General features: G+C 39.3%; 1 protein-coding gene across 1 annotated transcript; it reads right to left on the bottom strand.

Moving 5' to 3' along the window:
* Positions 1-11,754: 11,754 nt before the first annotated feature.
* On the bottom strand, positions 11,755-12,357 carry LOC137943670 (uncharacterized). Its single transcript, XM_068789112.1, has one exon. The coding sequence runs from the start codon at positions 12,355-12,357 to the stop codon at positions 11,755-11,757; it is 603 nt and encodes a 200-aa protein (XP_068645213.1).
* Positions 12,358-13,560: the final 1,203 nt, after the last annotated feature.

Raw genomic sequence — 13,560 nt, 5'->3', positions numbered from 1 at the left:
TCGGCCTACCATGACAGTACACACAAGGGGATCCAAAAGACCTTGCACAGAATTCGAGCTGATTTTTACTGGCAAGCCATGAAACCCTCTATTGCGACTTATGTGGGCTACTATCAGGTATGCCAGTGCAACAAAGCCGAGCACTTGAGTCCAACCGGTCTTCTCCAGTCTTTGGCCCTTCCCACACAGGTTTGGGCCGACATTTCAATGGATTTTGTGGAAGGCCTACCCCTGTCCTCCGGAAAATCTGTACTTTTCATGGTGGTTGATAGATTCTCCAAGTACGGATATTTTATACCATTGGCTCATCCGTATACAGCAACATGGGTTGCTCAGACTTTCCTGGAGCAGATAGTCTGCTTACATGGCATTCCAGAATCCATTGTGAGTGACAAAGATGCAGTTTTCACGAGCACCTTTTGGCGGGAACTGTTTCACTTGAGTGGGACGAAATTGAAGTTCTCCTCCGCCTATCATCCATAGACAGACGGGCAGACTGAGGTGGTGAATCGCACCATCAAGATGTATCTACGGTGCTTGGTGGGGGATCGTCCGTGGGAATGGGTTCAATGGCTTCCATGGGCCGAATACCGTTACAACACTTCGCTCCACTCTGCCTTGCAATCCACTCCTTTTCAGGTTATATATGGCTGGGATCCACCTCGCCTTCTCTCGTACAACCCAGGGTCCACCCGCGAGGAGGTGATTGATCAGGCACTCATAGACCGGGATCTGCTGCTACATAATATCACAGAACGGCTACGTGGTGCCCAAGCTTGGATGAAGGATGTCTATGACAAAGGCGGTGAGGTCTCTTTTAAGGTTGGGGAGTATGTGTGGCTACGGCTCCAGCCCTATCATTAGTAGTCTCTTGCGGGACCTCCACGTCATAATCTCTCACCCATATTTTTTGGGCCGTTTCCCATTCTTCGATGCGTGCGACCAGTCGCCTATCAGCTCAAATTACCGGACACGGCCAAAATTCATGATGTGTTTCATTTCTCTCTTTTGAAGCCGCATTCCAAAGCACAGCCTACATCCACTCCATTCCTATCACCGGTTGATAATGGCGAGGTTATTCTTAACCCAGCTACGGTGTTACACGGGCGGCTGACCAATGACCATTGGAAGATTCTTAACTTATAATTGTGTTATAGGTGGTTATTTGTCGATTTTCACTTGAAACGTGCATTTATTGAATTTTGCATTAATCACTGCTTATATTGCATATTTTTCTCTCTTGAATGATATTTCATTGCTTTTAGGGTTTATTTCTTCCTGAAATAATTTTTATGGATTTAATTATGGAATTTTAGGAGAATTTTGTGTGGAGAAGAAGATATTTACAGAAATGCCATTAGTGGGGGAGGTGATTTTTTAGGGCAAAAATCGTATTGAAAGGAGGGGAGCCGGGGACTGAAAACAGGAGGACCGTGGACTGAGAACAGGGGAGGCTGTCAGCCGTTCGGAGGGAAGACTCAAGAGGGCTCCCTTTGAACGTCGTTCGCCACCGTCGTCCACCCCCATCCTGCAACCAAGAACAGACCCGAGGAGAGCTCGAGAGAGTCTCCGTTGCGACAAGTTCGACGCTGCCATTTTATGCTCGCCAGGCCAAGAGGTGACCCAAGAGGGTTCCTCCGATGTCGATTCCGTATTCTGACCATCCTCCAACGTCGATTACGCATTTTCGACCATTTTTGAAGCTATTCCGACTCCGACCGAGACTCGAGAGAGCTAGTCAGATGACTTCAGCTCCATTCCGTCGAACGCCATTCGTCACCTCTATCAGTGGGTTTCTATCCTTCTTCGTCGACGTCGTCTCTACTTCCTGCCACTCGCTCTTGCAACCCGAAGCCATCAATTTCTGGAAATTGTAGCACCCATGAGAACGAGCTTGTGCTGCCCGAGTGAGAGGAAGGAGAAGGGGAGTAATCTGTCATTTTGTAATTTAATTTTCCTATAGTTTGAACTTAGGTTTTGAATGTTTATTAAATTTGATTTGAGAATTAATGTTTATCGAATATTTGTTTTTCAGATATTTGATTAAATTAGCTAGTTAGGGTAGGATTGTAATTTAGGTTGGATTTTGGTATTTTAATCTGATTTCTGTCTTTCACTCTATGCACCCAAGAGGGGCTAGACGCAAGGATTGAGAAATTGAATTCGTGGTTACGTGGCGCTTGAGAGAGGCATGAATCACGGTAAAATCCAGAGTTGATAATTTTAGCATTATTACAAAAGGAAATTGATTCTTTGCATTCTATTGTAATCCGATCTCTGTCATTAACTCTAGGCGCCCGAGAGGGGCTAGACGCAAGGATTGAGAATCCGAATCACGATAAAATCCAGATTTGACGTTTCCTATTGTGCAAGTAGTTAATTAGATTATTGCTTGATAATTTAGGATATAATTAGTGTTTAGTTCAAATTAATTCATCATATTCGGTTAGGCTAGTTGACTGAAGAATACACAAAATTCAGTCCTCCCTATGGATATGACCCTCGCTTCCCTCTAGATTACATGAACGATTCGTACGCTTGCGAGGTATAAAAGCCGATGTAATTAAATTTCACATCATGCACACAGAGAAGGTAGCTTTGATCTTGATGTCGGCGCACCCAACACCGACCTTGGCTGCATTTTGACATGTGCCACCATCTTGATCGACGTCGACGCACAAAAGCTCTCAGCTCTATTCCGATGCAACATAGTCTCTCGGCTAGAGACAACCAGCATTGTCATTATCTAAACTTCATGTATACAACTAAATAAGAGAAGACAAAAAATGAATTTAATGGAGTTTTTTTTCAATTGACAAATTGCGATACAAACATAAAGAGAATCTCAATTACATAATAGAACTGAGTCCCATATGTTCAACATGTCCCTTATTTGCAATGGGTGGTAGACTTTTTGTCAACGAATCAGTAATCATTAATTTGGTGTTGATGTGTTCCACAACCACTTTTTTTGTTTTAATAGCTAAGAACTTTATGTTAATATCTTAGTACGACTTCTACTCTTATTGTTCTTAGGCAAAAATACTATTGCGGAATTATCGTAGTAAATCCTCAATGACTTAGAAATTGTGTCAATAATTTCAAACCCTAAAATAAAACTCCTCAACCATATAACATGTGATGACGCTTCAAAACATGCAAAAAAAAAAATTCTTTTGTGGTAGAAGTAGCAATCAAGGATTGTTTTGCACTTTTCTAAGAAATGACCCCTCCAGAAGACGTATCTTGATGTCGACTTTCTTGAATCAAGGTAGGCAGTAAAATCAGAAGCTGAATATCCAATCACTTCTTGATGATTAAATCGACTATACATAAGCTTGTAGTATTTAGTCCCTTGAAGGTATCACATGACTTTCTTTGCAGCTTTCCAATGGTCCAAATAGGGGTTACTTCGATATCTACCCGATATTTCCCACTACATATGCTATGTCAGATCTTGTGTAAACCTGAGCATACATTAAACTCTCAATTGCGGAAGTATATGGAATGTTATTCATTTGTTCCCTCTCTAAATCATTTCATGGACCTTGTTCCAAACTTAATTTGTCACCTTTGATAATAGGTGCAACACTAGATGTGTAATTTTTCATATGAAATCTCTCTAAAATTTTGTTGATATAGGTTTCTTGAGACAATCCTAATGTCCCTCGAGATATGTCTCAATGAATTTTTATGCCTATGACATAAGAAGCTTCACCCATATGTTTGACATCAAATTTCATCAAGAGAAATCGTTTAACCTCATGAAGTAACCCTAAATCACTTGAAGCAAGAAGAATATCATCTACATATAGGACTAAGAAAAGTATTTTGCTCTCACTAACCCTATGGTATATACATTGATCCATGATATTCTCTGTCAAACCAAATGAAAAAATAACATCATCGAAATTTTAAATACCACTGACGGGACCTTGTTTCAAACCAGATTTCTTAAGTCAACAAACCAAGTGGTCATTCCCCTCTTAAATGAAACCTTTAAGTTGTTTTATGTAAACCACTTCTTCTATGTCTCCATTGAGGAAAATTTTTTTCACATCCATTTGATGTAACTTCATATCAAAATGAACTACTAATACCATGATTATCTGAAATGAATACTTCTTTGAAACAGGATAGAAGGTATCGTGATAAATAATTCCTTCTTGTTGAGTAAATCTTTTGGCTACAAGTCTTGCCTTATATATTTAAATATTGCCTAAAGAGTTTCTTTTGGTTTTAAAAACCCACTTACAACTAATGGTCTTTCCCCCCTTTAGGCAATTCAACAAGATCCTAGTCTTGGTTTTTAGCCTTTGAATCCAAATCTTCCTTCATGGCATAATTCCATAATGTAGAATTATGTCACTTCATAGCCTGTGAAAAAGAAATAGGATCATCTTCAACACCAATGTTAATGTCAGATTCTTAAAGGTACTCTTTATACTCTGAAGAAATTGTAGGCTTCCTAACTCTTGAAGATTTTCTCAATGGTACTTCAATATTTTCAGGTTGAGAATGCTAGGTAACTAGATCTATAGGAATATCCTCATAATGAGATGGTTCTTCAACTATAGGTTGTTCTTGAGTAATCGAATCCTGATGTTTATCCTAAATGACAACCAATCTATGTGAAGTTGTAGGAGCAGGTTGGCAACTCGTATGCTCCTCAAAAACTAAGTTTCGAGGTTGGTTACTCCCACTAATCTCATCATTCTCAAGGAACCTTGCATTATTAGATTAAAAAATTCTTGTCAAACGAGATGGACAATGAAATCTGCATCCCTTAGACTTTTCCTCATAGCCAATGAAATGTCTACTAACTGTTCTAGAGTCTAACTTTGTCTCATGTGGATTGTAAATCTGAACTTCATCTAGACAACCCCAAACAATTACATGCCTTACACTAGGTTTCCAACCTTTCCATAACTCAAACGGCATTTTATGAACCGCCTTGGTTGGAACCCTATTGAGTACATAGGTTGTAGTTTTGAGAGCTTCACTCTACAAAGACAATGGGAGATCGGAGTTACTAATCATACTCGTCACCATGTCCATTAATATTCGGTTTATTCGTTCAGCCACACCATTTTGAGACAGTAAGTCAGGCATTGTGTATTGTGGCACAACACCATGTTCCTCAAGAAACCTTGCAAAAGGACCAAACAATTGTCCCCTTTCAGTGTGCCTACCATAATATTCACCACCTCTGTCTGACCTCACGATTTTGATTTTTTTGCCTACTTGTTTCTCTACTTCAGCTTTATAGACCTTAAAAGCATCTATTGCATCACTTATATCATAAAGTGGATAGATATACATATACAGTGTATAGTCATCAATAAGAGTGATGAACATCATAAGGACCTGAAATCACTGTGTATTATTTCTAGAACATCAGAAGTCCTCCTGGTACCTTTCTTGTACTTGTTGGTTTGCTTTCCTTTAATGCAATCCACACATGTACTAAAATCAGTAAAATCAAGAGCCTCAAGTAGTCCATCATTAACTAAACTTTTAATTCTATCAATGGAGATATGACATAATCTCCTATGCCACAACATGGAGGATTTCTTATTTTTAACACTATGCTTAATGCCAACATTAATACCAAGCACAATAGTAAGCCTGCTATCCAAGATAGGGTTTAAAAGTGTTGGGAGATAAGCTCAAGCCCACACAACCAATGAAGGCCCACATATCTAGGATTATTGTAAGATGGACCACATGACCAAGGAAGCCCACAAGATGGGCCCAAACCCATATGAAGTAGGACCCACAACGATTACCATGAGCTGGCATCCATATCACATCAATTGGAAGATCAAGAAGGACTCACAAAAGTATCTTATCATATGGTCACGTCAAAGAAGAGTTTTAGTTTGAGTTATGTTTGTTTTTTATCTATATTGTGTTATTTAATTATGTTAGAACTTATCTTTAAGTATTAGAGTTTGGGAGTAATTGGGACAAGAGTAGTTTTATTGTAATTGGACTCTACTACCTTCCTCTATTATAAATAGAGGTTCATGTACTCTAATTAAAACAAGTAATTGATGTCAATGAAGTATTTCAATTTTCCATAAATTCAACGTGGTATCAGAGTTGGTTCTGTGAGTTGATTTGGTGAACTCACGGAGGTAATGTGATCATTTTCTCAAAACCCTAAACCCTAAGTCTATGTTCGTAGTTATTTTTTTCAGTCCCTACATCTGTAGTTTGCTTTGCATTTTTTACCTCTATAAGTAGTCTTTATATTAAAAATTATGTATTGACGAAAATATATTTGAGTCTATTTTCCATAGAAAACCTATTTGTTCCAATCAGAGTTATCTATAGAGAGATATAGATATTTGAAAAAGCGAAGGTCAGATTGCAAAAAGGTTCGAGCAGCAGCAGTAATCTTTAGATTCTAAGGTATTTTTTGCTATAAAGAGCTAGAATTTATATGGAGAAATATGTAACAAAATAAATATCTGTAATTTTATTATTTTACATATTCAACCAATTTTTTATCTGAGTTATCTACAAAGAGAAATCGATATTTGAAGCAACAAAGGTCAGATTGAAAAAAAGGTTTGAACAGCAGCAAAATGCTTCAAATTCCAAAGTATTGTATGCTACCAAGAAAGAAACTTTATATGAAGAATTATAAATAAAAATAAAGATACGTAAGTCTTTTTTCTTGCCTATTCAACGAAAAACAGGAGAAACAGCATTTAGTTCGGCCAGATGACAGAGACCGAAATATATCAGATTATTTATCTTCTGAAAATTATATTTTATGAAGTGAATTTATACTTGGATGAAAGATATTTAAGTCTATTTTCAGATGAAGAAAATTTCATGTCAATTTGATCTATATTGAAAGATATATTCGAATTGAAAGATATATTTGAATTAGAAGAATCAAAGGTCATGTTGGTATTCTGTTGTATTGAAAAATCCGAATTTATGCCAATTATTTTGCGTCACTTTTTGAGTTGATATATCAGGAAAAATATCTCACTTATCCCTGGTTTGAGGGCTTATTTATACATCTCTGTTATTTGGGCTTATTGCTACATCTATGATATTTAGTTCAAACTGGGATCACTGCCATTACCTCCCAGCTTGGGGGGAGAAGTACAAGAAGTACAAGAAAGAGGTATTTTATTCCTTGTGTTGTGGATAAGTTTATGTGACCAAAATATGCAAGAAAGGGGGAGCACAAAAGATGAAGCTTGTGCATCAAAGAAGAAATTTTTATATCAAATTATTTCATGGGTTCGTTTACAAAGTTTATTATTTGGTTCATGTTATATGTGTTGGAAGATGGTCATGTTATATACAACTGATGCTATTATGTCTCTTTGGGGACATTATTATTGAAGAAGAGGTGGCCTCATACCATCATTTATTTGACCCCGTAAAAAAATATCACGATTGGGAAACCATGACAGGCCCTGTAAAAAAATATCACGGTTGAGAAACCATGATGGAGGAACTTATTATTACATCTATGTTACTCCCGCCACATATCTAGGATTATTGTAAGATGGGCCACATGACCTAGGAAGGCCCACAAGATGGGCCCAAACCCATAAGAAGTAGGACCCACAACGATTACCATGAGCTGACATCCTTATCACATCAGTTGGAAGATCAAGAAGGACTCACAAAAGTATCTTATCATATGGTCACGTCAAAGAAGAGTTTTAGTTTGAGTTATGTTTGTCTTTTATCTATATTGAGTTATTAATTATGTTAGGACTTATCTTTAAGTGTTAGAGTTTGGGTATAATTGGGACAAGGGTAGTTTTATTGTAATTGGACTCTACTACCTTCCTCTATTATAAATAGAGATTCATGTGCTCTGATTACAACAAGTAATTGATGTCAATGAAGTATTTACTTTTCCATAAATTCAACAAAAAGAAGTTTAAACAATCTTCCATCTGAAATTCCATTTCCAACAAATACATGGTCTTTATACAATTGAAGGGAATTTCCAAGGAAATTGAAACAAAATCCAAAAGGTGAACGTCTGGAAAGTGATATAATAGACAAAGATGAAATATAGAATGTCCTTTCAAGGTCTAATACAAATCTAGTATTGAGGACAAGTCTGTAAGTTCCAATCGCCTCCACATGTGAACCCATCTTGTTTCCTGAATAGATGGAGGATTTCGGTTTTCGTTGGTTCAAGAAGCCCTGCATGGTGTTGGCAACATGGATTGTAGTACCAAAATCAATCCACCAAGTGTTATAAGAAGCATGAACCATATTAGATTCAAAACACACTAAGGATATGACATTACCTTTTTTTCAAGCCAATGCTTGAATTTGGGATAGGTCTTCTTTATATATCCTTTCTTCTTGCAGAAGAAGCATTTGACATCATCCTTATTCAATTTATTAAGAGGTGTTTTTCCCTTCCTTTTCTTAATAGGTTTTGTCATGACCTCAATAGCATTTATTTTCTTTCAATTTACTTTTACTTTATTTTTATTTCAGTTGAAGAGTTAATATGTTGTAGGGGTATTATTGTAATATTTTATCTTGAACTTTGTTAGCATGAACCCGACTTAAGAGGTGAAAGAAATGAGAAAGGGTAAGTCTTGATTTAGAGTAAACAAGGGATTTGGGGTTCTCCACAACAAGCTCTAGGGTGTGCATTCTCCTAAAAAAATCTAAGGATGTGCGTTCTCCTCAAAGAACTTAGGGTTTCAAGTTCCAATTCGAACTTGGTTATCTCCTCCTCCTCTTTCTCCCCTCCGAATTGCTGTATGAGATCCGGGATTGTAACAATGTAGTATTAGAGCAAGAATACAATGAGAGATTCATTGATCGTAGATGAAATACATGTAGTATTGCGCATAGAGTTTTCATAAATGCGAGTGCATCTACAATAGTCTTTCATTAAAATAGAAGAGAGATCGCTAGAAATCGAGAAGCGCCGTAAAAATATGGAGCAGCCTAAATTGGGTTCACACGTTTTCGCCGAGCGCCTCCTCTGCTCGTGACAACCTAAACCGAAGCTCAAACTCTAGGAATCTGAAGTGAGCTCGAGAGCCAGAGCAGAGGCGAAGAGCCTCGGGCCTCGGGACTCTCCTCAGGGTCGATTCCGCAACCCATGGAGACCCCTATCCTCAACGTCGAGACAACCAATTTGTTCAAAAAATACACTCTTGGAAGGCTCATCAGCCAGGGATCCTTCGTCGAAGGTTATTACGCCAAGACCGTCGTTGATGGTACGACATCACCGTCACAGTCATTGGTAAGAAGAGCCTGGATGAGACCACCATGGTTCCGAGAATCCTCAGTGAGGTCTCCGTCATTCAGGGTTGGGACTTCAATTGTGTTTTCCAAAATAATCAGAGATTGAAGTTCGAAAACCCTATTAGCTTCAAGGGTACCTCATATCGCGACTTATGTGAAGCAATAGCAAAGCTCCTTCCCCAACTTTTCGGACAGCTGCCGGTTTCTTTTATTCCAACAAATTGCAGAGTGAATCAAAAAGGGGAGAAATGGAAATGGCAACCACAGTGGGAGAAATGGCGATGATCACAGAAGGAGCAGTCAGGAACAGAGAATTCCAAAAAATTGTAGATTGCATTTGGGTTTTTGGCGGTAAATGTTTCTCAAAGGTAAAATCTGCTTCAGTTATTGGGTATGTGTGTTTCTTTGGATTAGGACTCCGGGGAGGCTCTCTATTTCAAATTTTTGTTGACAATACAAGCTTCTCAAGAGACTGGGTTTTAGTGATGGAGAACTTTCCTGGTTTTTTTTTTTTACCGAGGTCTATCTGAGTTTGCCCAGTATGCCTTTACTGGAAATTGTGTTGGAATTTCTGGAATGCTTTCGAGGGATCTGAATGACGTTGATAATGGGATCAAAGAAGTTTTAACTGTTATGTTTGATGAAATGCTTGAAAGAAAGATGGGTTCATGGATTAGTATGAGTACAGAGTCTGCTCAGAACGGGCAAGGATGTTAGTGCCCAATGGAAGGTGATAAGCTTGATGGGGTTTCTGTTATTTCAGTCCTCTTGGCTTGTGCCTAGTGGAAGGTGTACATACAAGTTAATTATTCCAAAGAGATTGTTGAAAGGGATATTACTCTCAAAAATATTTCAGTAGAAAACATGAAGACAAAGATGATGAAGAATTTTAAAATTGCTCTTGCTGTTGCAGTGAAGAAAAGTGCACAACAGCAGATGATGAACATTGACAGTAAGGATTTTGAAGAAGCTGAGCAGAATGAAGCAGGTTCTATTAATTCTAGAAAGAATGAATGTATTTCATCTGTGGTAAATCTGGGTGCTGCCAGTGGAACATTAGATGCTGCCAACCAGGATAATGGGGCAATGTTGATGGATGTATATGCAAAGTGTGGGAGGGCTACCGTCAATTTTTTTCAGTTCTGCACACTGTTCTAACAGTATTGAAGGTCAATTTGCCCGAACAATACATTTTTTCGATTCAGACCCTTAGCAGCGATGTGTCTCTTACATAGCCAAAGAAATTTAGAGCTACATCACAGCCAGTGGCATTACATGCCCAAAAAGAAATTTTCTTGTTTCCCACCATTGAGATAACCAATCCTAATCTTATATTTGATAAAATGCCTACAAAAGAGGTGGTGTACTGGATTTCTATGCTAAGAGGTTTTGTTGAAATGGGTGGTGATGTTGCTGTGGGCAAGGAATACAGTCATGTACAAGATGTTGTTGATTCTTGCAGCACAGGGATCGCAACATATGTCATTTGTGTTCTTGCTGCATGTGCCTTTCTTGGAGCTCTTGACACTGACAATTGGGTTTAATTCTACATAACAAGGAACAGGTTGGAACTGCCTGTTAATTTAGGAACTACCTTTATGAATTTTATGCAAAATGTGAATTGTTAGATAACTCCTTGGCGGTAATTGAGCAGATGCTCCAGATTTTTTATTTTTATTTTTTGTCTGTGTCAACCTTGGTTCTGGGTTTGGATAGTAATGGATCCCTAGAAGAAGCTACTGGTTTTATAGCACATGGGTTATGCATAGATCCACCTAGTGTTGGGCGGTGATGTAGCCCGCAAGATATATGTTGGCGTGCTCAGAAGGATTTAGACAAGTGTTGGGTGTTGGGTTGAAATCGTAATTGATACAACTAAAATAAACCCCAGTGCAGTTGGGGATATTGTGAAGGGGATTGTTTTGGCTCCATGCTCTCAGAGGGCAAGTGAATGCAGGATGGCAACTTTCTATGCTGGTTTTCCAGAAACTGTGCCTATCAAAATTGTGAACTGGCAATGTTCTTTTGGCCTTCAGGCTATTGCCAACGTTGTTGCATCTATAAAAGTTGGCTTCTATGATATAGGAATTGGAGTTGGATAACCATCGTGTTAGGGTCTTCCCTTGCCATGGATCTCGTCACCCTTCTTCCTCCTCTTTCCTCCATGTTTGCTTTTGACGTGGGAATGAGTTTCCTGTGTTTAGTGCGTGCAATGGTGAAGAACGATTTGAGCCTTGGAGGAGGCTCGACCTGGACCTCAGAAGGGAGAATCCGATCTCTACTTTCTAATTGATTCAATGCTTGCTTTCATTAAGACCTTTTTCCCTATAAAATAGGAATATGGACGTAAAGTACAAACTCGACCTGAGGGTTACCAAGTTCATGAAAATTACAATTAAACCAAACCAACATACATAAAATGAAATTCCATAATTTAATTATTACGTCTGTTTACTACCCAAGATGCTATGGAGTCTACAACATCACCCCCTCCTAGAGAAAGAGTTTGTCCTCAAGCTCGAAAGTGGGGTAGAGAGCCTTAAAAGACGCCAAGGGCTCCAAGGTAGTGTCCATGGGGTCAGTATCCACCCACTGCACTAAAATCTCCCAGTCGCCCTGAATTTTGCGAGCCTGCAACACCTGAGCTGGAGTGGAAAGCACCCATCCCTCCTGCAGCAGCAGCAAGGGTGTGTGGAGCAATGGAGAGTCTCCAGTGAAGGCCTTCAATTGAGAGACCTGAAAGTCATCATGGAGCTTAGCATCGGGTGGTAGTTGCAAATGGTAGGCGACTGTGCCAATGGTTTCCAGCAATGGAAAGGGCCCATAAAACTTAGGGGACAACTTGTGACACTTGGAGGTCGTAAGGGAGAGTTGCCGACAATGTTGAAGACGAATCCACACATAATCCCGTGGAGAAAATACGACGTGACGGTGGTGTTTATCATAATAGAGTTTCATTGCTTGTTGTGCGTCTTGGAGATAAGTGCACACCAGGCTGAGCATGGTATCCTGTTCTACTAAAGCCTGGTCAAGGGTGGCCAGCTTGGAAGAGCTGGGTTCATACGATAAGAGCCGGGGTGGATCTCTGCCATACATGACCTTGAAGGGTGTTGTGCCCAGTGCGCTGTGGTAGGAAGTATTATAACAGAATTCTGCCCATGTCAACCATCTAACCCACCGTTTAGGCGAGTCTCCCACAAAACAACGGAGAAACATCTCAATGGTATGATTGACTACCTCGGTCTGGCCATCGGCCTCCGGGTGGTAGGTGGAAGAGAAGGCCAACTTGGTTCCTTGCAATTTGAAGAGCTCCTTCTAGAAAGTACTCGTGAAGATGGCATCTCTGTCACTTGTAATAGATGCAGGCACACCATGTGATCTGACAATATAATCCATGAAGAGCTGGGCGACATGAGCCGCTGTGTATGGAAGTTGTTACGGTCCCAGATTTGACACAAAGATTCGTTGCTGACTTTCCGGTTCGGCCATGGGGAATTGTAGAAAGACATGGAGAACGAAGATCAAGCCAAAATGAAGCTTGAAATCCCCAAAGCTAGTTGTGGAGAACTCTAAGCCTGTGTATACTAGATTTAACCTAATTCTCAATGTTTGTCTTACTCATTACTCTTACCCCTTAAATAGGGTTCACCCTGTTATTGTTTAATATAAAATATTACAAAAATACCCCTACAAATAAAATATTCTAAAAATACCCCTATAAATAAAATATTCTAAAAATACCCCTATAAATAAAATATTCCAAAAATACCCATGTGGCCCAAAACTGAAATAAAATAAAGTAAATTAAAAAAATCAATTAAAATAATAATGTTATTGTGTGCATAACATTCCACCCCCTTGGAAGAACGAGTTTGTCCTCAAGCTCGAAGAAGGTCTGCTAGCCCGTGCAAATGATGCCATCCATTTGCAAGTGTCAACCCGCGGTATCTGTGTCAGCCCTCTGGGCTACAAAATGAGAGCATCCGCCCAAAGAAAGATTTTTTTTTTTACCCGAGTTGACCCGGTCCAAGTTGGCTTGGGTTGACTCGGTTCAGTCAACCTGGTCCGACGCGAGACTCAGCTGACTGCGCTGATTAAAGTTTCCTAACTTAAGGAAAATTTAATCGGAATCCTTCTGCATCCTTTTGTCGATCCCGAATAGAGTGGTCGTTGGTAATTGTGGAAACCTTGTCACCAACGGATCCTTCCCTCACGACACCAACTAAGGCGGGCGACGGTCGTCTTTCTTCCTCACGACACCGAACAATATGGAAATTTTGCCAACGGAGTCTCCTGCTT

Source organism: Aristolochia californica, unplaced genomic scaffold, assembly GCF_029961685.1.
Source record: "Aristolochia californica isolate CCGP_79_NKW_82.1479 unplaced genomic scaffold, dmAriCali1.0.hap1 SCAF_11, whole genome shotgun sequence".
Classification (NCBI taxonomy): Eukaryota; Viridiplantae; Streptophyta; class Magnoliopsida; order Piperales; family Aristolochiaceae; genus Aristolochia; species Aristolochia californica.
The sequence above is the reverse complement of the archived record's forward strand: the minus strand, read 5'-3'. Positions and strand labels throughout refer to the sequence as shown.